Source organism: Physcomitrium patens, chromosome 1 (assembly GCF_059467195.1).
Source record: "Physcomitrium patens ecotype Gransden chromosome 1, ASM5946719v1, whole genome shotgun sequence".
Lineage (NCBI taxonomy): Eukaryota > Viridiplantae > Streptophyta > Bryopsida > Funariales > Funariaceae > Physcomitrium > Physcomitrium patens.
The window spans coordinates 23029030-23050368 of record NC_143410.1 but is presented as its reverse complement, the minus strand read 5'-3'; the positions used below and the strand labels follow the sequence as shown (position 1 = coordinate 23050368).

The following is a 21339-nucleotide window of genomic DNA, read 5'->3' as shown; positions in this document are numbered from 1 at the left end:
GATTTTAGGATGTGTCCCATTGTTTAATTATTTCAGAGGTATGGTAAAGTTTTTTTTTTTTTTTTTTTTTTTTTTTTTTTTTTAAATGTAAGTGATAATAGCTTTTTTAAATCACTTTGTTAGTATGTGGTTGCGTTTTCTGTCTCTTTCCTTTTGTCAATATAAAATCAATATAACAATTATGCATATTTCTGCAAAATGATAAATAAATATTAGTAGCATATTTTTCTACTTTTAATCCAAACTATACTATAAGCCATCAAAGAATTGTCATTTTTTTAAATAAAGGTCAAATTTAATATCCAAAAACCATAATTTAAGGATAATTTTATCTTGTCAAATAACCACACCCCTGAAATAAAGAACATCGAGACTGTTCTAAACCAAAAGATGATAGAAGCAGGAACTGCAAACACTTCTCTTGATATTTACAAAACTGAAATGCATTGCAATGATTTGTTGGTATACTTTAGAGTTTTGAATATCACACACTGTGGCTCAAAAGTTCAATCGTGGGTAGAAAACACATAAAGATGTATATATATATATATATATATATATATATATTATATTACTCTCTCCCCCTCTCTCCCCTCCAAACACTTACATTAGTTGGGGTACAGTTTAAACAGGACTCAAGCAGGCGCTTCAAGGGTCAAACCAGGGTTAAATACAGCCCATGGGCAATTTTGCACGGAGCAGCAGCAGTGAGAGAATAAGGGGAGGAGGAGGGAAGGGAGCGAAGTGCTGGCTGTATTGGGAAAAGAGGCAATGAGGCAAGGAAGCACACCAGAGAGCCATGAAAAACTCCCTCCTATCAAAACCAAAGAGCAAAATCCAGCAAAAGAAAGATAAAAGAGCATGCACTGGAAAGAAGATATTTGTAGATCGTTACTACCCCAGACTCCACTTGTGTGGAAGTGTGTGAGTGTGTTTGGAAGGAAAGCTGCTGGTTGCTATAAAGGGAAAAGACAGAAAGAAAAGGAAGGAAGAAAGAAGGGCACCAGGCAATCCAGGTGGGAAACAGGATTCCCACTCCTCTTTCCCACAAGACCCAAAGAAGGTAAGAGTGGTAAGAGAACATAGTTCCCAAACCAACAGGGGTGCGGGGGGGGTTCATTCCCAATCTGAGAGGCGCAACGGCAAATGGGAGGGGGAGAGGGGAGCCCCACCCATCCCGCGCTTTACCAGACCAACGGACCCGTGACGATGCTGGCTACGAATGGCGCCGCCGAAGCGGAGGCTGCAACGTCTCCAAGCGCGGCACTTGCTTTCCGGGGGGGGGGGGGGGGAGGCAATCATAGTATGTACAAGCGGCGAAGATTGGGCACAGCCAGGAAGCGGGGCACCGCGCGGTGAGACTCGTCCCAGTTTAGCAAATTATTATGCCGGGAGGAGCCAAAGCCGGGATACTTTTATGAAGCGCAAAAAAAAGAAAAAAGAAAAAAACAGAACCCTAGGCAGGCTGCGATGGAGACCACCGGCAACGACGGGAGGAGGAGGAGAGGGAGTTGACGACGTTGCTACGGAGGGAGGGAGGGAAAGGGTGAAAATGCGGCACTGGGCGGGGCGGACAGACAGCAGAGGGACTCCGTGACTATCGTGATTGATACTCCGAGTGAAAGTGACCACGAGGAGTGCGGCTCCGTTTGGGCACTAGTTAGCCGGACGGGGAATGGAAAAACTGGGATGAATCCCCAAACGTTAATCTCTGCGTGAGTTTGTCGCGATAATCTATTTGCAGGCGTCCCGCGGGGTTAGATCTGACCGAGGTTTGTAGGAAAAGAAGGTTGAGGTCTGGATCAGTGGCGGAGGTTCCGTGATGTGGATTGCGGGCCAGCCTACGCAGGAGCCGGAAGAGAAGAATGCTGTTGTGTGCATCGAATGGAAGAGTTTCGCAGTTGAGACGAGGTCATGAGAGATTTGTGAGAGTGGTAGTGTGTGTGTGTGTGCAGAACGTGGATAGAGTGGTCTGGAACAGAGAGGTTGAGAGAGCGAGAAGGGATGGAAGTGGAGGCATGTTAATTGTATTGGCGTTTCGGGGGTGGATTGGAGTTGTACGGGCGTGCGTATCGGTTGGACGATTGATTAATGCGTAGGAGAATCGCGTAATGCAGGTCGTTGGGAACAATGACTCGCGTATGCGTGGTCGAGTAACTACCTGTTGCATTTTCGACCAAACTCAGCGGTACAGCATTGTCCTGAGATGTCTGCGGTTTGTGTCCTGCCAATAGACTGTACTTTCTTCCCATTTTGCGCATTTCGTTGCCGGACGCCGAATTGGAAGCCTGGTGCGTGCGATTTGGCGGCCAGTCTGGGTGATGCTATAGTGCGGTCTGGGGAACTGCGGAAGGCTATTTCCTGTGATCGAATGTTCTTTGGAGGTTCTCACTTAGATCAGATCCCATCATCCTACGCGTGGAGCATGTCTGGGCAATGCAGGGCCAGCTGCCAGGAAATAGAAGTGGATTGTGCGTTGTTTCAAGCTTCTTCGATGCAGTACACGAGTTAGGATGTTGATTGATACCATTTTTTTCCTATGGAGGTTGGATCGCCTTGGGTCTGAATTCTGGAATGACCAAGTGACGCTCAAATTCCAACCCCCCTACTTCTCTGTTTACTACACCGACGGCCTGTAAAGAAGATACATATATTTTTGACTTTCCATTATCGGGTCCCATTCCTCCTGGACTCCAAGCGCCGTTCAAGGCGAATCCTGCCATTTTCGCCTTCATTTCAGACCAGGTTTATACTCGTAGCATGAACTGCATAATGGAATCATTCCTGTCAAATCAGCAGTTTTTCTAAAGAAACCCTTGAGTAGAACAGCGACTGATTAGAGTTCTGGGTCTTGAGAAGAGAAACCATTTCTCATTGTCGCGCATATGTTGATGAAATGGAAAGGTCAATTGATTTCGTACTACGTGATTCTTCACATCACTTGCTGAGGCACAGCTACCGTTACATGTTCTTATTTATCGACAGTCATCTTAGAAAGAAAATCCTCGTATTCAGTTTCTGTACCCTTCCTGCCGTCTAGTTGCTTCAGGGTCAATAGGCTATTGTCACCATTACCCTCCGTCTTCTTAGTAATTTCCATCAACAGAAAAATAAATAGAAAAAACACGTTTCTGCTCATCATAGTCAGTGATGGAATTCTGGGCAGTAAATCTTGAGTTTCTTTGTAAGGGCTTTGTCTGGAATCAGCGTAGGGTCTTACCTTGTTGTCTCCTTAGCAATTCCTTCCCTTGATACAATGTATTCGTTCTAATGATCTACAATTTGTGGATAGGGCATACACCTCCAAATTTTTTCATGTATATGTTAGTCACGTGTGTGGTTAATGTCACCCAATATTTTCTTTCAACTATCACAGAGTTCCACTTATGTGTTGCGCTCGTGCAGACTGATGTCCGCGAGGATTCAACATGGCAAACCTCCTTTTGAAGTTCGCATTTTAACAACTCGTTGATTTTAAACAGCGACGTGTGTTATATCGTCGCAAGGAATGGCATTTCTTCTGTGAAACTTTCTTTTTTGGAGTTGGATAACTGCGAAGGATAGGTACTGAGAATCTATTACAGTCCATGGACCAGAATTTCCTGGAAGTTTTTCGAAAGTAGAGTTGACATGTGTCAAACAGTGATGCGGAGCATTCAGCCACCCGAATCTAAACAGGCAACTACCCTGCAGGTATCATTATCTTTACTGTTTCTGCCTCTTTTCGATGAAATCAGCTACAAAATATCATTTCAATAATTTTCTTCAGCTCGTTTCGAAACTTGTTTCACTTACGAAGCTCGCTGCAGGTAGCTGTAAGATGCCGTCCGCTTACAGCCAAAGAGAGGCTGAAGAGTCGTGACATTCTTCGGGTTGTCGATGATAAGGTTAGTCATCAAATTCAACGAACACATTGCGAAACATTCCTGTTGCACGTCCTAAGTTTTCGGTGTTGCTTACTTTACTTGCTTTGTAGTAGCTCAATTATTATAATCGTTTAGCTGCCGTGAGGTAATGGATTTTTCTCATTTTCAGGTGGTAGTGGTGCTGGACCCAGACACTACCAAGGATTATCTCGATCGCGTGCAGAATCGAAGCAAAGAAAAAAAGTATACGTATGATGTTGCTTTTAGTCCAGAGGCGAAAAATGCGGTAATTCATCACCTGCGGAGTCCTTTGTTGATATACTAATTAAGTTCCCTGCTTTCATTTTAAAAAATAAATTTGATATTTTCTTGGCTTGCATTTACTTCCAAATTCTGAAGAATACCACTGGATGCGTTAGAGAATTAATTCTGCCCATACCTTAGCTTAACGCAGAATTGTCGTGCTTTATTGGCAGGATGTTTATAATGTAACGGCAAGTGGAATCGTTGAGGGGGTTGTGAGGGGTCTCAATGCAACTATTTTTGCTTATGGGGCCACAGGAAGGTGAGTCCTATTATACAAATCGCTTTCTTAGAGGTGCACGACGAGATATTTCACATAGTACTGTCCTGCTTAGCTATTTGTACCTACCAGCGTCTTGACGATTTTATTTGTTACATTGTCAGGGTGAGATTAATGAGTATTTTATAATTTTGTGGTTTTCGAGTTCTCCTATTGCTACCGATTTTCCCACAGTTTTCCCACCGAATTTTGTTGATGCCTTCTGAATAAAAAATTTATTATGTTTTTATTTCCCAACAGCGGTAAGACGCACACAATGGCGGGTACACCAGACGATCCAGGTCTTATGGTTCTGAGTTTACAGTCCATATTCGCGCTCATCTCCAAGCAGGAAGCTGAGTATGAGTTTGAGGTCACTTGCTCCTACCTTGAGGTCTACAACGAGGTATGTTAATTTCTTAGAGCGTTAATCTGGAACTTAGTTACTGTGTCTCACGTGTCAAGTGTGTTCATGTGGAGTGAATGGTTGTAGGCGCGTTTTAGTCCCACTACTCAAAAATATGTTTCATATGTTGGTTTCTGGCTCGCAGGTCATATATGACTTACTGGAAAGATCGTCCGGACACCTGGAGCTCCGTGAGGATCCCGATCAGGGCATCACTGTCGCTGGTCTTAAGCGCATAAAGGTATTTTTTTGTTGATTCGATGCGAGGTTTTCATCCATTCTGTCTTGTAATGAAGGAATTTGTTTTTGAGAAGAATGAGTTCATTAATTGCATGTCGTCTTGGCAGTCTGATGGACACAATCATTTTGCTTCGTGTTTCGAGAAAAGTATCAATATGAGGTGCTAATATTTTCTTCCCTAGTATTTTTTATCCTCTTTGATATCAGGTCAGCTCTGCGGAAAAGATTTTGGAACTCCTAACTCAAGGTAATAATCGGCGAAAAACCGAAAGCACCGATGCTAACGCCACATCATCTCGGTACGTGGTGATTAAATCTTTCTAGCGGGTGATTTTTTGTGTGACGAATATAAACAGCACATTGTAACCATGGCGCTACTCATTTGTCTAATCTACTGATGTGTTTCCACAAGCTATTCTGTGTTTGCCAGTGATTTTTACATGTTTCTCACACCATATCTGTTAAACAACTCTACCAGATCTGCTTTTTTTAAACGTATTTATCTGTATTAATCAGTTGGTTCAGCTCTGTCAGTCGATCATTTTATCAAAACTTACAAATGTGCACTTTTCGGTTCATCTCTAACGTAGAGGGTGTTCTCGGTAGGGAGCTTATTTCGGATTTGAAAGAGATAGCATTCGCTTCCCAGTGTTTTACTACATCCACGTTTAAAACTTTAAGTACAGATTTAAAGTCCTGAGGTATTGGTGAGGTCCGAGAGCTAGAGAATAGGATAATGAAATGTGACTTGTGCAAGGGTCATACCGAAGATCACCGCAAGTTCGTGAGATGAAGCAATAATTGTTCTCCTTTTTTTCCGCAGATCTCATGCTGTGTTGGAGATTATTGTCAAGAGAACCCAGCGGAATCAGTATCGAGCACAGACGCTTCGCGGGAAGCTTGCGCTGGTGGACTTGGCCGGCAGGTTGGCTGTCTTCCTCTCCGTAGAGGCCTTGGGTCCTTAAGGCAGAGCCGGAAGTCCAAGTAATGCTGTGTTCAGTAACTATGTACAACCAGATTGCAAACGATTATGTTTACAAATGGGATCTTCAAATTCCTGTGATCTTAGTTATTTTTGGATTGTTATTAAATTGCACCTCATGATCGATGAAAAAAGCATTGTGAGTGAATTGCATAGTTGTAGCTCAACGGTGTCAGATATTCTCTTACAGACCTTCCTCGATACTTTGAAGCCTCTTAAGCTATATTTTTCAGGAATAGCATGCACAGTATACTTCATTTATGCAACTGACATATTTATCTTGGTGCAGTGAAAGAGCTTCAGAGACGAATAATGCCGGACAGAAACTGAGGGACGGTGCAAATATTAACCGCTCACTTCTTGCTTTAGCTAACTGCATCAACGCCCTTGGGAAGCAACAAAAGAAAGGACTAGCTTATGTCCCGTATCGGAACAGGTACAAAATTTGCAACCCATGTTTTAGGAATCATTGGACTGCAAAGATGTAGTGCATTCGTATTACCGTATAAACATACTAATTATAGTCCCTGAGTTTGTTCCCGGTGCACTTTTAAACGTTGTTATGGGCCTGAGTCTCAAATTTCGATCTTTTGAAACTGCGGGTGTATACCCGATGCCTTTGTTAAGCAGAATTTATATCCTTGATAGGTTGTATTCATCAATTATCCGCTCGATAATTTTTGCCGAATAGCTGTCTCCTGTAAGCTCATCCTGCAATGCTTTAATGAGACAATGGATTTCATTTCTTGGCCTTTGCTACGATGAATCTTGATCTGTTTCTGTTCGAGAAGCCTGTGATGATATGCTCATTCTCACACGATTGCGTTGCAGTAAATTGACTCGACTCCTTAAAGATGGGCTTAGCGGAAATTCTCGTACAGTCATGGTGGCAACAGTTTCCTGTGGTGCTGATCAATACCACCATACAACCAACACTCTCAAATACGCGGATAGGGCGAAGGAGATCAAGACTCATATTCAGGTGTTAACTCACATGTCATGGCTCGTAGCTTTATTCACGCTGAGATCTCATGGGAGTGTAGAGAACTGGCATTGTGAGTACATCCAGGGTTCTCAACAGGCCTTGTGGATGGTATATTCACGGATATACATGTTTTTCAGGTTAATACGGGCGAGGAACTACCACCTTTGAGTCAACCTGTTAGATCTTCTGCCCCCAATATCATAGCACGTCGCGTGAGGGAGAGAGGTGGTGCCAACTTTACATCACCTCGGGGTTCGAGCTACATTGAAGTCAAGGATGCCAATGTCAGTCTTTTAAAGTCATTTTATCAACCCCCATCCCTTGTTCCAATCGTTACGTAGTAATTCCTTCGTTGTCGATGGCGCTGTTTTCTGGCAGTCTGCTATGACTAGAAAACCTTTTCAAATCAGGTATCTGAGGGGCAGTGTTTAACTGTTCGGAACCTGTCAAACAGCTCAAAAGCACGCTCAGTTTTGAAATACTTACCTTAGTTGTCATCGTTTGCAGAAAAATGTGGGAACTGTGGATGCTCATGTTGCTGACTATCAACAAATGATTGACAATCTCCAAGTAAGCTTCTTCTGGAACTCTTTGTTTGAAATGAGTTTTATCATGGCGACCGGAAATTTCAATGTCAAAATATTGAAGGATGTATCATCCGAAGGACCGATTAGGAATGGATTTATGGATTCGAATATTGTCTTGGAATGCTTTCTGTTTTAGCGAATCGTCGTAGATTTTGAACCTACGGGTAATGTCGATTTTGTTGAAGCTTTCTGCCTCTTCATGCATTGCACGCTGGAGTTTGGCGACTTCTGGCAGTTATGATTGACGTAACTGGTGTATAAACAACCAACGCAGGTGGAGGTTACACAATTGAGGATGGAGTTAGCTGACAAAGACACTCAATTGAGCACTCGTTACCCAGAGAAAGAGAAGTCGGTGGATGATGAACTCTCATGGCTGGATGAACTGAGTCATGATATCAACGAGAATGTTGAAGAGAGGATTAATCTACAGAAAGCATTATTTGAACTGGAGGATATGAACCTTCAAAATCGAGCAGAGCTTCAACAACTTGATGATGTCATTGCCGATCCGGTACTTCTTTGTTGATATTCAAATGTGGTTTAAAGCTGATTTGTTTCTAGCACCTATGTTTATATGGCGGAATCGTATTAAAGTTCTGCACACTTGTTTCACACCACCTTATTTATTCGTTGTTGACTATAAATGCAGATCTTGCAGTTTCCTTCATTGAAGTTCTTGTTGTTTCCGTCGATATTTGCAGAGTTTACGTAGGAACGGAGAGAAGCACGAGATACTTGTGGAGAGGCGACAAATCGTGCTGGACAACATTCGAGACAATGATGAAGCTGGCGCACATTATCGTGAGGCATGTATATTGCTGTTTCTATTAGCTCTGTGCTCTTATATTCATTATCACGCTTTTTGAGTTATTTCTTACCTCCATTTGACAGAGTATATTTTCTTTAAATTGGTGCATTGCCACAACATAATCAATGTTGGATTTTTATGTTGATCGGAACGGGAGATAATCGTAGAATTTGCTCCAATATTAGGAAATTGAACACAATGAGGCTCAACGTAAGGAACTTCAACGGCGCATTGACGAGGCGATTGATAGCGATCGAAACAAGACCTTTTTGCGCATCCTTACCCAATACAGACTTCTGGTACGTATTTTGTGGATATCAGAGAGATTGCATTAGCGTCGGAAACCTTGTTTGCTGACATGTTGTTCTTAGTCGATATAATTTTTTAACTTCAAAGAAATTGTTGCATTACTGTTTGCAGCAACCTCGTGTTGAAATATCACATATGTTGATCTAATCTGTTCTTCCTTCTGTGTTGTATTGTGTTTATACAGGGCATGACAAACATGGAACTTCAGTTTCAAATGGCTATTAGAGATCAGATAATACACGATCAACGAGAAGCTTTGAGCAATCTGTGGTTGGTTCTTGAATGCTCAGGACTGAATCATGATCAGATATTGGAAATAGCAGCACAGCAAGGTATTATGATTGAGGAGGGAATTATGCCTGTAGTGGCTGGCAGAACTCACATACCGTCCACGCCTATTCCCATCTTGCATAAGCAACCAATTCTTAGTGCTATCTCGGGAAGCAAATCTCCTGCTTTACTTCCATTTCAGAATAGTGTGGATACCACATTCCATGAAATTGATAAGTTTCAAAATCAGCGCAGGCATGATAATGCAGAGACTAGAAGTTCATTATCGATCCCTGCTGACAACTTTAAGAGTACTTCAGAAACCAATGGAGGGCATTTAGAGGTCCCTGATAGTCACCTTGGTAGTCATGCTACTACTATGTATAGAGACTCTGCCGATATGTCTAGATTTGAAGAAGGTAGCTTAGGTCACCCCAATGGAGATGTCATCAGATCATTCTCTTCCAAGAATCACTGTGGGCCTAGACCTCTAATCGGTAATAATGATAATTTGGGAACCCTCAATAGCACTAGTCAAGAACGTTCTCTTTTAGAGGACGCAAATGGTGGTATAACGTCATTTGACTTCATGGGACCCAAAGTTTTGACTCACTTTAGGTCTAGAAGGAGGCCGCGTTCAGTTGAAGGCAGGCATCAACGTCATTTGGCCCGTGAGGGTTACGACACCACAACTAGTAGTGAAGGAAGTGAAGCTGATACTTTAAACAGCAGCCCCCACGATTCTCAAGCCGGGCCCCGTGTCGATAGAGTGAAGGAAGGTGCTCAACAGTCATTGGATCAGGAGTCTCTTTGGGTGGTAAGTACTCTTGCCTTGACAATCATCATCATTGACTTGGCTTGTTTCAGTTTTTGGTATCCAATCAGCCAGTCTGACGTTGACGTGTACGATTCTCGTATCTAGTCTTGTTAAGCTCAGTTTTTGGGTGGTTAAGGACATCACACTGATCGAAAATTGTGCTACGCAGGAATTTGAGCGGCTAGATAGTGAACTTCAGGGAATGAAGCGAGGAGTTGGATCGACCTCACCTTTTGAAACTATACTAGGACCTAGTCATTCACAGAGATCCACATCAGATGCCGCTGTTAGTAACGATGCCCCACTTATAGGATCTAGAGGCATTGCCGCGGTGCCTGTTTCCAACTCCTCTAAATCTTCTTTCAACAGTTGCTCGTCTCCCCTTCAATTGCGTTCGAAGACCTCAGCTATGATCAGTAGTGATAGTCGACATAGTCAATCACAAAACTACAATCTGAGCTGGCGATCTTCTAACGCTGGATCAACTGACGATGTTGGTCTGCAAGAGGTAGATATGACGAAATTGACTGGATCTGATTTGAGCGACCATAGCTCAGTGGTTAGCCGAAGATCAACGGCTAGTACCAGGAGGAAACCCAGGTTTGGTTCTCTATTTGGAACAAGACAAACGCAGCCGAGAGCTGTAGTGGATTGGAAATAACAGGGTTATCGGTATCTTTGAATCTTAATTTCTAAAAAGTTCAAAAAAATATTTTTGTAGTATTCTCTTCTGTCCTTTTGCATGCACCAGTATTGCATAGTTTACTAATGCTTAAACGATAGTATGGATTTTGAAATTTGTACGGGTGCTCACTCCCAACGTCTGCGAACACGGCGTCACAAAGAAGCTTGTAACAGCCACACTTACGTCATGCAAAGAACAGCCCTTGAAACTGAAAGGACAAGTAATTCTGCACACACCACACAACTCTGCAAATCATATGCAAAAACTGTGCACAATAGATGAAGATCAACAAATAATATATTTCATTACGCACCAATAATGGTTAGAAATGTTCGAAGAGGATGCTTATAATGTAAACTGATCTGTGTTGGGGAGAAGCAGTGCGATGATTCCAGAATTTTTTTCCCACTTTTCAACATTCGTTACGAAGACGGGCGCTTGTGACCCAGAACGAGCTTTTATACTCTACTGCGTTTAGTCCACATGCCGGAAGTGCAACACTTGGTCAGCCACGACGAGAAACAGATGCATGTAGATGTAGGTCAGCACTCCGAAATTGCACTTGATTGAGTGTTAACTCACGAGATGGAAGCAGGAGGATGCGCATCTTCGACAGCGTGCTTATGCAGCTGGAGATAATGATCGATTGGAGTGGCGTCCCAACTCATATCCTCGCGCATCACCTTCTGCTCAGGGGTTTTCCACCACGGTGGCTGTTCTTTAAAATACCAAAATGTCCGATCCGAAGTACTCGCAAATGCCTGCAACGGGCAACCGCTTGAACGTGTTGAGCATGGAGAGGTGCAAGTTGGAATGTAGAGTTGAGTGTCATTCAACGCATCCAAAAGAACTTTTCCAAATGGCTTTGACTGAAACAAAAATCACGCAAACGCTCAGTTGGTTCACTTCGCTTCTCCTTGGCCACATACTAATGGTGGATTTGCCTTCCTCTAAGCGCGTGTCACCTGTTGAATTGCATTTCCAAGCGGGTGGGGGGAGTTTAATGGGTGGACTTGCATTTCTGGCTAAGCAATTTGCCCGGCTCCGAGCTCTTCTGCGTATAAATGTTACAGAAGCATATGTTGCAATTCTATTGCACCCCATCGAGTTCATCTCCATCCTGAGATGGGTACTTCCACAAAGATTCTTCCCACCTCAGAGTGTCCTCATGTATCCTGAAAGGCTGGTAGACATGGATAGTTCAACACTCAATTTTATATTCTATGTGAAATTATATGACAGCCACTGGTGGATAAAGGTAGTAAATCAACTCAAGTGCAACATCTGTGTAGTGGCGCAGGCATGTAATTCTGTAGCCTCCTCTTGTGGTTTAGGTATTGACTCCTGCAAGTATGTACCTCATTGGTAGAAACAAGTATCCACTTGGCATGTATCCGCTACAATATTATGTCTCAAATGATCTCTTTGTGGCTTGCTGGTGGGCCTCAAATATGAGCACATTTTCAAGTGCAGGAGTACTGTTTGTTGCCTCTGAAAATTGTGTTGGACTGTCTAAATGGTGTCCATACTGATGCTGGTAAAAAGTTGGGGTGTGAAAGAAAGTAAAGAAGTCACGTTCAAATCAAAGAATTATTATTCAGGATAATACTTAACAAACATTCATTCCTTACAGCTTCTACAGCTTCTCAGATATACCCAATACAAACTGCTGATTCAATATCCATGACAGTTTTTATTCAGTTGAGGAAGCTGAAGCATTAATCTTAAGGTGACCTGCACAGCTTTGGATACGTTTCAGGCTTGGGATAGAGAGTACAAACACTTCATTTTGATGGAGAAATGAGATTGTTCTTCAAACATCACTTCATGGATTTTCCAAATTAACACAATCCACTTGACTGGGAATGATAGTCTTGCGGTTCTGTAGAATGTTCGTGGCCTTTACTGAACAAAATAAGGAGAAAATTAGAACCCAGAAGACAAACGGCCATCGTAGAACGTCAAATAAATGGACATTAGTTTAAGTACCAATATTGAAGTTATATTCCACCCCCGTGCCAAGCTCTGAAACACGTGCGGTAGAGTATGTCATGGTCTTCTACAGGTTGGCAACTCAAAATTGAAGGCATTAGGGAACTAAAATTAAATACATTATTAGGGAAAATAGAATTATGAATTTGCTACACTAAGATTTCAACAGCATGGATATAATTCTATCATTTTAATGCTATATAGAAGGGAAACACAGGTGCTTAGAACCCAAAAATCAATCTAAAGCGCCAATAGTATCTGCAGTACGCACCACCTAAATACCCACACAAAGAAAAGATTGTGATGCAATAAAACATGTGATTTTTCCTTTTCATGGTGAGGGACTCTTCAGGTCATCTTTCGGCATCCCACGACCCCAAAGGCGTTGAGATTTCGACCGAGAGAACCCTAGGACCCAACACATGTTTCTCGAAATTTCATTTCACAAATCTTCGAGTGTTATAAGTTCAAAAATAAGAACTTTATTACATGCCCAACAATTCTAATGTCAGAGTGGATAGACCATTTCATCACAACTCCACAACAGATCCACAACAGATGCATCGGAATCGATGAAAACTAATCCAATGTACCGATGCCCTGATGATTTAAGGCTGTTAAGCGTGAGATAGTTCTGAAAAACCAGGACAAAGCACCTTGTCAATGGTCCTGCAAGGACATTATGACATCAGGACATCGGACATCAGGACACAACTACAATGCTGCATTGAGTTTGTCAACATCAGAACCTCCATCAGTGCTATTCTGTTGATTCCAAAGTTGAGCGTATCGACCATTCAACCCAAGTAACACCTCATGGCTGCCTCGCTCCACAACACGACCCTCTTCCAAAACGACAATCTGCAGCAACGAAAATCGATCGAGGCAAGTGAATCACAACAAACCAAGTACACCAGCATCTTAGCATTCAACGACTAAAACCCAATGAGGATCAGACTCCGCAAAATAGCACACTTGAACTAAACTTTCTACTCTTCTACTTAGTTCCTGGCATGCAAATTTTCACCTCATCACACTGCATTGCTGTTGTTAATCGATGGGCGATAAAGATAGAAGTTCGGTCATTGGCTAACGATCGCAGCGCAGTCAAGATCTCTCCCTCAGTTGAACTGTCAAGTGCACTTGTTGCCTCATCACAAAGCCTTCCATACACCACAGTATAAGACGTTAATATATAAGAAAGAACAAAAAAATTACTCGGATCTAAAAGGTTCACGGTTCTGTCTTGAGGGGCATTCTAGTCACCAGCTTTAGTGCAGCTAATAGGTAGGCTGCAGGAATACCAAAAACACTATGCTACTTTTATTTTCAGAACCTCACCGTTAAACTCATCACATCTCTCATGTAGTTACTACACAATATGAGAAAGCCGAGAAATGCTCAGAGAGAACTCACAATAAAGGTGATGCTTTTAGAAAAGCTCGAGCTAGAGCAACACGCTGTTTTTCCCCTCCACTCAGCTGCAGGTATGTGCCCAGATATAGTGCATTAGTTTTCCAATCAGAACTTTCTAATGGAGATTCAAAGGCCATATACAATCCATTTCCTATAGGTGGGAAAGCTGGAAGCAAAAAAAAAAAGGAAAAAAAAAAACGACGTAGATAAACACCAACCCATCATCTTTCCAAATCTACAGGAGCTATTAAATTACATTGTGAAGATGCTAATAGACAAAGACATGATCAGCACATTCACATACAGCTCCTTATGCACAATTGTGTTTCAAAATATTCTTCATACTTAAGTTGGAGGCAAACAAATTTTCAAAAACAGCTCCATAAACAGGCATCTGAACTTGTGGTTCGAGATAAAAGTACCTTAAGGCCACGTTCTCCAACTTTGGTTTCATATTGATCCGGAAACCTCATTATAACATCATGAATTGCTGCCTGCCTCGCTGCCTCAATCACCTGCGCCAACAATAGCAGAAGCTCAGTCAGTGTACAAATAAGACTCGTACATCTTTACACAGAGCAACTTGCAGGAAGTACTATGCTTGTAAAAGAGACGAAAATAACCTCTTCTCTGGAAGCTGTCATTCGGCCGTAGTGGATATTATAGAAAATAGTATCGTTGAACAAAACCTGTAGGAGTAGCAGTTCCAGAAAAAATTATCTTGTAAAAAGGGACGGTAACCACTATATGATAAGGTTTCACCTAAATATAAACTATAAATTATTGAATACACTAATAGAAGAGCACAAACCAGAAAAATCAACAATTAACAAAATGGGCATATCAATCAAACAATCAATCACCAAAATTTAATTTGGATAAGATCCCACACGCCCGTAACAAAGGCGTAACATACCGTATCTTGGGGGACAACACCAATACATTTGCGTAGACTGTCAAGGGTCACATCACGCACATCCTGACCATCCACTTTGACCTACAAGTGGTCAAATTCCACAGTTCATACTGTCAAAATATGTCTAAGCAACACGCTCCAAGCAAAGAAGGACTCGTTTCATTGTATGTAATATTGACAAAGTTATTGCGATCAATTATATTCATAACAAACCAGAAGTATTACCAATTGTTAAAGACCTTACAATTACAGTAAAAATTGAAAATTGAGTTGGATAACAAAAAACTTACTGAACCAGAATCAGCGTCGAAAAATCTGTACAGCAACCTCAAAATTGTAGATTTACCTGCCCAACTCCCAGGAAAAACATGAACAACCAGAACAAATCAGCTCTTTCTATCAATAAGGCAATCGACCCATCCGAGGAAACATACTTTCGATGTAGAAAAATTGATGAACTACTTATGACAAGAAAATCTAATCAGATTGTATGCAAAATCAATTTTATAAGATACACCAAAAATAATCCACGTGTTTATAACTTGTTAAGAACTGTTACCACTCCCACTCGTGCCGACGATAGCCACGCTCTTTCCAGCAGGAACATCAAACGATATTCCATTCAAAATGGTTCTATCCGTGAGATACCTGTTAAACAGGAGGAAAACATTACTCAAGGACTTCAATTTTTGATATTTTACTTCCAAGAGTTTGCCGACAAAGTGAAGTTTGCCTGAAAAGTAAATTACATTCACATCCAGATCCATCTGGATAGATCATGAAACTGATTTGCGCTACAATGAAAAAGCAAAGAGGTTATCAGCTTCAATTCAGATTAAAACTAAAATCATGACTGCTCAGACAAGAACATGTGCACAAAAGGATTAAGCGATCTTCAAAGAACTAATATGATAGTGAGCTGCTATGATTATTCCCCTTAACTTTATTAGCTGCCAATGTGACAGAATTGAGAGCGTTATAATTTGCTTATGGATAAAACCAACGCCAACTAAATTCCTCAAGCATGACTTGATCTAATCAGGTACCAGCAGAAAGTGAAAAGACGCACCCAAAATGAACATTATCAAAGGAGATGCTGCCACCTTTCAATTGCAGAGGCTTTGCATGTGGTCCATCTGCCACACTAGCCTTCACCTGCTCAACGAACGCAAAGATCTTAGTTCACCCTCTATGCAAAAGACATCCCTAATTGAAATGAGTACATCTGCACAGCTGCTCCTCTTACATTGCCTTAAAAACACCACCCCGAGGATATCAATAATATCAGCTCTAAAGGATCAGATCATACCTCAAGCAAAGAGAACATGGAGTGCATGTCTATCAAGCTCTGTCGTGTCTCCCTGTATACTGTTCCCAAGAAATTTAGAGGTAGAGACAACTGAAACAGCAAACCATTCACCATCACCTGTAACAGGAAGCAATAATCGCATCCATTCAATTAATAAACGAGCAATGTAAAGGGAGTGACAGGACCCCAGCCGAACAAGTGGAACAGCGACATTAGAAAAACGCGTAGGACAATTTTCTTGTCCCCTATTCTACATACATAATAATATTCAAAGTGAGAGGGTAGGAATTTGTTTGGGAAACCTACACAACACCAATAGGTTGACAGGGAAGACACAACCATCTTTACCAGCCAGATAGATGATGTAGCAAAAGAACAACAAACCTTGAACCGTACCTCTAAAAACCAGGTCATGAGTGTAATGATGTCATACCAGGTCTCCTATGCTCATTGTTCCATCGAGAATGCCCCGACTACACATGATCATAGCAGTAGACAAAGCGGCGCTAAAGATTACATTCTGTCCAAAATTTAATGATGACAAACTTGTTTGTGTCTTCAAGGCTGCACCTTCGTACTCTGAAAAAAGAGGAACTGGATGCTGTGATCAACCATTCAATGACCGAAATCTGTAGCGATGATAGTACAGAAGGTTCTACAGCGTCAAATATTCAATAAAATTATGCATACGTATAGTAGGCTTCTGTACAAGTAGTACAGAGGTTTGATACGTGATGTATACTCAGTGCAATTAATTCATTGAAATGTATACCCTAAGAACACCAAGCGAACACAAATAATAAGATAGAATTCTTTGTCAAATCAAACCACACAAGGGACATTACTTACTCTTAAGAAATTCGTCATATCTTTTTGCTTCATGTTCCTCGTTGTTGAAATACTTCACAGTCTAAAACCACAAAAAGACTTCTTATAACACTGCTATGAAGACCTGGAACAACAGAATGTACTTGCATCTACCTTATAATGCAACCCTGAACTACAAAACGGTCGCAAGATTGAACACCAAATTCTTGTAGTTAACAAGAAAATAATACATTACATTCAATTAGAACGACACAACTTCATAAGAACATGAAGATCGCTTCTAAGGATACTCAAATAAAGAAGCAAAACTTGAATGTAGAGAAAATTCACCTCATAGTTAATGAGAGAGTCTGTCGCACGTGAACTAGCTGCATTGTCAGCTTTATTCATGTCCTGCCTGAATTTGGTCCGCCACTGCAGCCACAACAATTAATAATAAGATGCGCTCATGAAACACATAGAGGAACTGGGACTCGTTCTCAACTTGCTTGCAAATTCACATGCAGTGTCCAACCACTTGGCATCAAAATAACGATATCTAGTGCCATTTCAAATCAAATCAAATGTACATTTATGCTAAAATCAGAGACTAGATAACCACTCACCTGCATTCAACATGAACTTGGTACATGACGGCAAGAAAAAGATGCACGAAAAACATACCTGTGTCACAGTCAATGTAAAAAGAGTGTAAGCAGCCACAGTGAGGGAGGTGATCCACGCAAATGGAGCTCCGAATTTGTAGGCTAGTATCCCAGCTACCATCGATATCTGCAACAGAATGCGGTATGTAAGCTAAGAAATTCGACGCTGCGCCAGAACAAAACAGGAGATTTACGGAAATCTATGCTTTCTAATAATGCCATTACTCTTAATCATCACTATAGAATGACATATCTGCATATCAAACATCAATTAGTAAAAATATTGTGTTCTTACAAAGATAGCACTTAACAGCAAGGCAGAATTGTCTTGTATACCTCTAAAAGTGTTGGAACCACATTGAACACCATAGATGAAAGAATAAAGTTGATAGCTCGAGTGCCTCTATCAATAATGCGATTGAGAGAACCTGTCTGTCGACTGCATGAAACAAAAAGCGAGACATATTATCAGCATTTTAAAAAAATTAAATGAAATTAAAATTAAAAAAAGGATCAAAGCAACAACATTGTAAATTATGACTTTCTATGAAGAATAATTCCATTCACCACAAGATCATGGCACCTGCAGCCTGATCAAAACGAAAAAGCCTTAGTTCTGAAAGTACCTCAAGTGATAACTCAAATCCAGGTGGTGAAGATGCATGAAGACCTGTTTTCAAAAACACTTTCACCTACTTCAGATCACGGAGTATACAGTCGAAATATGATTCTAAAACGGCTGTTACAGACCGTCTTCTAAAGCGACAGCACCAAAACTTGCATGGTCAATGTGCTAATCATGCAGTAGCAACACAAGTTTTCGAACATCAAAAACTACTCGAGAGATGTTCACCTTGCGGGCCACATTGCGTATTGTGCCTTGTGCGACCTTGGCAAACACCGCATTGCGCAGCTCTGATTCCAACACATAACGTCAAATAACGCGGGCGTAACAAACGTCTAGACCTGAGAGCCACCAACACATGGCAGATTCTCTTGTAACTTAAACTTGGAAACGTGAGAATCGATGAAAAAGCAACGCATTGTATTGCCCGAAGTGTGACTGATAAAGAAACGAACAGATAATCACTTCAAATTTCAACCGCTGGTATTCCTTGACTTGCAATTCTTTGTTTTGATGCTTTTATTATCCAAGCCTAGACAATTTCAATGAACGTGCAAAGAGCAGTTTACTTTAGTATGGTCTCTCACCGTTGCATGCTGAAGCACCAGCTCGAGCAATACCGTAACCAAGGAGAACCGATGTCGGTGTAGCAAACATCAAAGCTGTCGACGTTGTTGCAGCTGATGCTGCAGCAGTTGCTCCAGTTGCTCCAGCAGCAGCAGATAAAGCATCAACGGCATACTTGAACATGAAGGGGACTTGCACATTTAGCACCTGCAGAGCAGGCAACACGTACTCTTTCTTATCACAAGCACTTCCTATCGTCCATCACACCCTTCCAAATTCCTGATCGCGAAACAATTACCTAGCAATGCATTAGTGAAAAAAAAGTATCGTACCTTCGAAGCAACAAGGAGACTCAAAGCAAGAGTAACCCTCCTACGAAATTCAGGGTTGTCCTTGGGCCATAAGTATGCAGCCAGAGATTTCAAAATTCTAGCATCAGCCACAACTGCCTCTGCATCTTCCTTCACTGACATGTCATTTTTATTATTCTTGGGAGGCTGACTCTTTCCAGCATCAACAAGAGATGACAACCCACGTAAGTTTAGTGTTGGTTTTGTCGAAGACCCAACAGTGTGCTGAGCAGCTCTGGTATGCAAATATCTTGTGAAATTTTCGTCCTGACAAAAATAAACCCTTCAGTAAATTGATCTACTTGCAGGAAACCTAACTTTACAGAAAAGTAACAAAATCCCAGTCAAAAGATGAAAAAGAATATAGGAAAAGAAACTCACTGCACCATGCTTGTTTAATAAATCTGTTACAGAAACGCCCCGAAATCCTATTTCACCTGAACAACGCCAACGATGATTTCTAAGAAACCATGTAACAACATGTCTGTAAATTCGTCGTAAATGATAAGAGTTGGAGCGAAATCACAGTTCTTCCGTGACTTAAGCCACGACACTATGATCATTAACATCACAACGCCACTCAACTACGTAACTTACCGCAAGCTTCGACAGTAAAATTACGATCTTTCCCGTGCCATCTCCACTGATCTCCAGTCACATTTTCCGACGCTGTGTCGATACCACTCTGTTGGACCCAAAGATTAGACCGTCAACACTATGCATAAAATTTTCGAAGAATGCCACAAATTGAGGTCCTGAGTAACGTATGCCATCATCAGATCAGCAATTTCGAAGTACAGTTGGAGAATCGAATCTAGGTGTGCAAAAATAATTAGAAGCTGATCTTATTTCCTTTTTTTTTTCTTTTTCTTCTTCTTTCCTGACAACACAGGCAGGATCGAGTCCATGTAGAAGAGTGTGCATGGTAAGTTAAGTCGCACACACTACTTGTCAGCATAAAACTCAAGGCTGGCCTTGCAAATTAGGTCATGATTGCATTACACCCTTCTAATAGCCTTGCTGGAGTTGTAGTTTTTCCAAAGAAAAAACATGAGCGCCAATTCTGAGAAGAATGCAATTTACGATACTAATGCAAATTTCGAAAACTCAAATTCTAAGCATCCCTGTGAATTTTCGACAGACTGATTCCATGAAAATATCAGAGCAATGATCGAATACACGGAGCGACTACAGTATCTTGTGCTGTGTAAGAAAAGACGAAAATTACCCTAGGCAAGACTGCGAGCAGAGGCGATCCACGATTTTCCGCGCAAGGAAGCGACCTGCTCGCCTGCACCGCCTTCCTCACCACCCGCCTCAGCATCTCTGCCGCACCCGAGCTCCGACGTATGAGGGAGGAACGCATCCGAAATCCTTCCTTGCTAGACTTGTCCAACGCTTGCACTCAAGCAGCCTTCAACTCACCTTTCCATACTAATATTACATATAGTTTGATTTTTAGCTCACGAACACGCACTCCATCGAAGCACTCTTCCCCAACCTTAATGCCAACACTTCCTACAGCATAACATGTTCCTGATGACGCAATCGCAGGCCTTAATTTCCAACAAGAGGTACGCCAACGCAGAACACGCCACCAATTTTCTATCCCTCGGTAACTCAACGCAGGCCCAACAAACAAACTCGCATAACCACGGAAAACGACGCCGTGCGCATTAACCTTCGCACAGCATTCCACAAATCAATACTCTGTAGAAAGATCTTCGAGAACCGATCACGGAAAGGCATGGAAAGGGTTGCGATTAGGAAAGCAGCAAACGCCGCAATGCCGCAAACAGTGAAGATCCCTACGCCATAGCTGCACCGAGAAGGCAACACAACTGGAAGAAGACAGCTCCCTCGCTTGTGGATGAATGTATGTATGGTATGGATGAATAAGTTTATTGGATGAAAAACGATTCCATGGATGACGGCTTGTTTTGCATGGGCTCCTCCCTCAGCTATTTGACTTGTTTACGGAGCCTCTGAAATCTTTCCATAGCTGGAAAGATTTATTTTAAGGCTCTTTCGAAATGACTACTGTGAATAATATATTAAGTCCGTATGGTCCAGCATTCCGGTTTCTTTCCAGCGGGTGTATCTTTATTTATAACATGAAGTGTGAGTTTTTGTTGTGATTTATGGCATGAATTAACTAATGAATTATTCTTT

At 41.7% G+C, this 21339-nt stretch overlaps 3 protein-coding genes and 1 long non-coding RNA gene across 5 annotated transcripts; 1 reads left to right on the top strand and 3 right to left on the bottom strand.

Moving 5' to 3' along the window:
- Nucleotides 1-146: 146 nt before the first annotated feature.
- LOC149989944 (uncharacterized) lies at nt 147-733 on the bottom strand. Its single transcript, XR_016505205.1, has 2 exons — nt 608-733; nt 147-191 (listed from the first exon to the last, which is right to left on the bottom strand). It is a non-coding gene; the product is annotated as an uncharacterized LOC149989944 (long non-coding RNA).
- A 1045-nt stretch (nt 734-1778) lies between these two features.
- Nucleotides 1779-10558, top strand: LOC112282611 (kinesin-like protein KIN-8B). 2 transcript variants are annotated; one of them, XM_024520443.3, is made up of 18 exons: nt 1779-2745; nt 3406-3693; nt 3810-3887; nt 4036-4152; nt 4343-4431; nt 4690-4834; nt 4980-5075; nt 5282-5373; nt 5898-5999; nt 6346-6492; nt 6888-7038; nt 7179-7325; nt 7549-7611; nt 7903-8142; nt 8333-8437; nt 8625-8738; nt 8933-9835; nt 10005-10558. In XM_024520443.3, the coding sequence occupies exons 2-18, from the start codon at nt 3631-3633 to the stop codon at nt 10494-10496; spliced, it is 3144 nt and encodes a 1047-aa protein (XP_024376211.1). In that variant the 5' UTR covers nt 1779-2745; nt 3406-3630; the 3' UTR covers nt 10497-10558. The 2 variants fall into 2 exon arrangements, with proteins under 2 accessions (XP_024376211.1, XP_024376230.1); XM_024520462.3 differs by having other exon boundaries at nt 2294-2745; nt 4058-4152.
- Nucleotides 10559-10607: 49 nt separating this feature from the next.
- Nucleotides 10608-11539, bottom strand: LOC149989943 (uncharacterized). Its single transcript, XM_090248468.1, has 3 exons — nt 11486-11539; nt 11103-11389; nt 10608-10746 (listed from the first exon to the last, which is right to left on the bottom strand). The coding sequence occupies exons 1-3, from the start codon at nt 11537-11539 to the stop codon at nt 10608-10610; spliced, it is 480 nt and encodes a 159-aa protein (XP_090104594.1).
- Nucleotides 11540-12971: 1432 nt separating this feature from the next.
- LOC112282620 (ABC transporter B family member 25, mitochondrial) lies at nt 12972-20996 on the bottom strand. Its single transcript, XM_024520478.3, has 22 exons — nt 20396-20996; nt 19765-19852; nt 19549-19604; nt 19150-19434; nt 18838-19024; nt 18479-18540; nt 18252-18295; nt 17962-18064; nt 17645-17752; nt 17312-17395; nt 17003-17063; nt 16587-16732; nt 16154-16270; nt 15914-15999; nt 15404-15492; nt 15135-15190; nt 14845-14925; nt 14552-14617; nt 14351-14443; nt 13929-13993; nt 13540-13675; nt 12972-13373 (listed from the first exon to the last, which is right to left on the bottom strand). The coding sequence occupies exons 1-22, from the start codon at nt 20531-20533 to the stop codon at nt 13227-13229; spliced, it is 2298 nt and encodes a 765-aa protein (XP_024376246.1). The 5' UTR covers nt 20534-20996; the 3' UTR covers nt 12972-13226.
- Nucleotides 20997-21339: the final 343 nt, after the last annotated feature.

Coding starts and splice junctions, on each gene's coding strand:
- LOC112282611 (XM_024520443.3), top strand. CDS start 3,631: ATGTGTCAAACAGTGATGCGGAGCATTCAGCCACCCGAATCTAAACAG. Junction 4,153..4,342: donor GTCCAGAGGCGAAAAATGCG/GTAATTCATCAC, acceptor CTTTATTGGCAG/GATGTTTATAATGTAACGGC. Junction 7,326..7,548: donor TTGAAGTCAAGGATGCCAAT/GTCAGTCTTTTA, acceptor CATCGTTTGCAG/AAAAATGTGGGAACTGTGGA.
- LOC149989943 (XM_090248468.1), bottom strand. CDS start 11,539: ATGCAAGTCCACCCATTAAACTCCCCCCACCCGCTTGGAAATGCAATT. Junction 11,390..11,485: donor TTGGAAATGCAATTCAACAG/GTGACACGCGCT, acceptor TTTTTGTTTCAG/TCAAAGCCATTTGGAAAAGT. Junction 10,747..11,102: donor CATCCTCCTGCTTCCATCTC/GTGAGTTAACAC, acceptor TGGTGTGTGCAG/AATTACTTGTCCTTTCAGTT.
- LOC112282620 (XM_024520478.3), bottom strand. CDS start 20,533: ATGCGTTCCTCCCTCATACGTCGGAGCTCGGGTGCGGCAGAGATGCTG. Junction 19,853..20,395: donor TGCTCGCAGTCTTGCCTAGG/GTAATTTTCGTC, acceptor TGGGTCCAACAG/AGTGGTATCGACACAGCGTC. Junction 15,191..15,403: donor CGTCGGCACGAGTGGGAGTG/GTAACAGTTCTT, acceptor GGAGTTGGGCAG/GTAAATCTACAATTTTGAGG.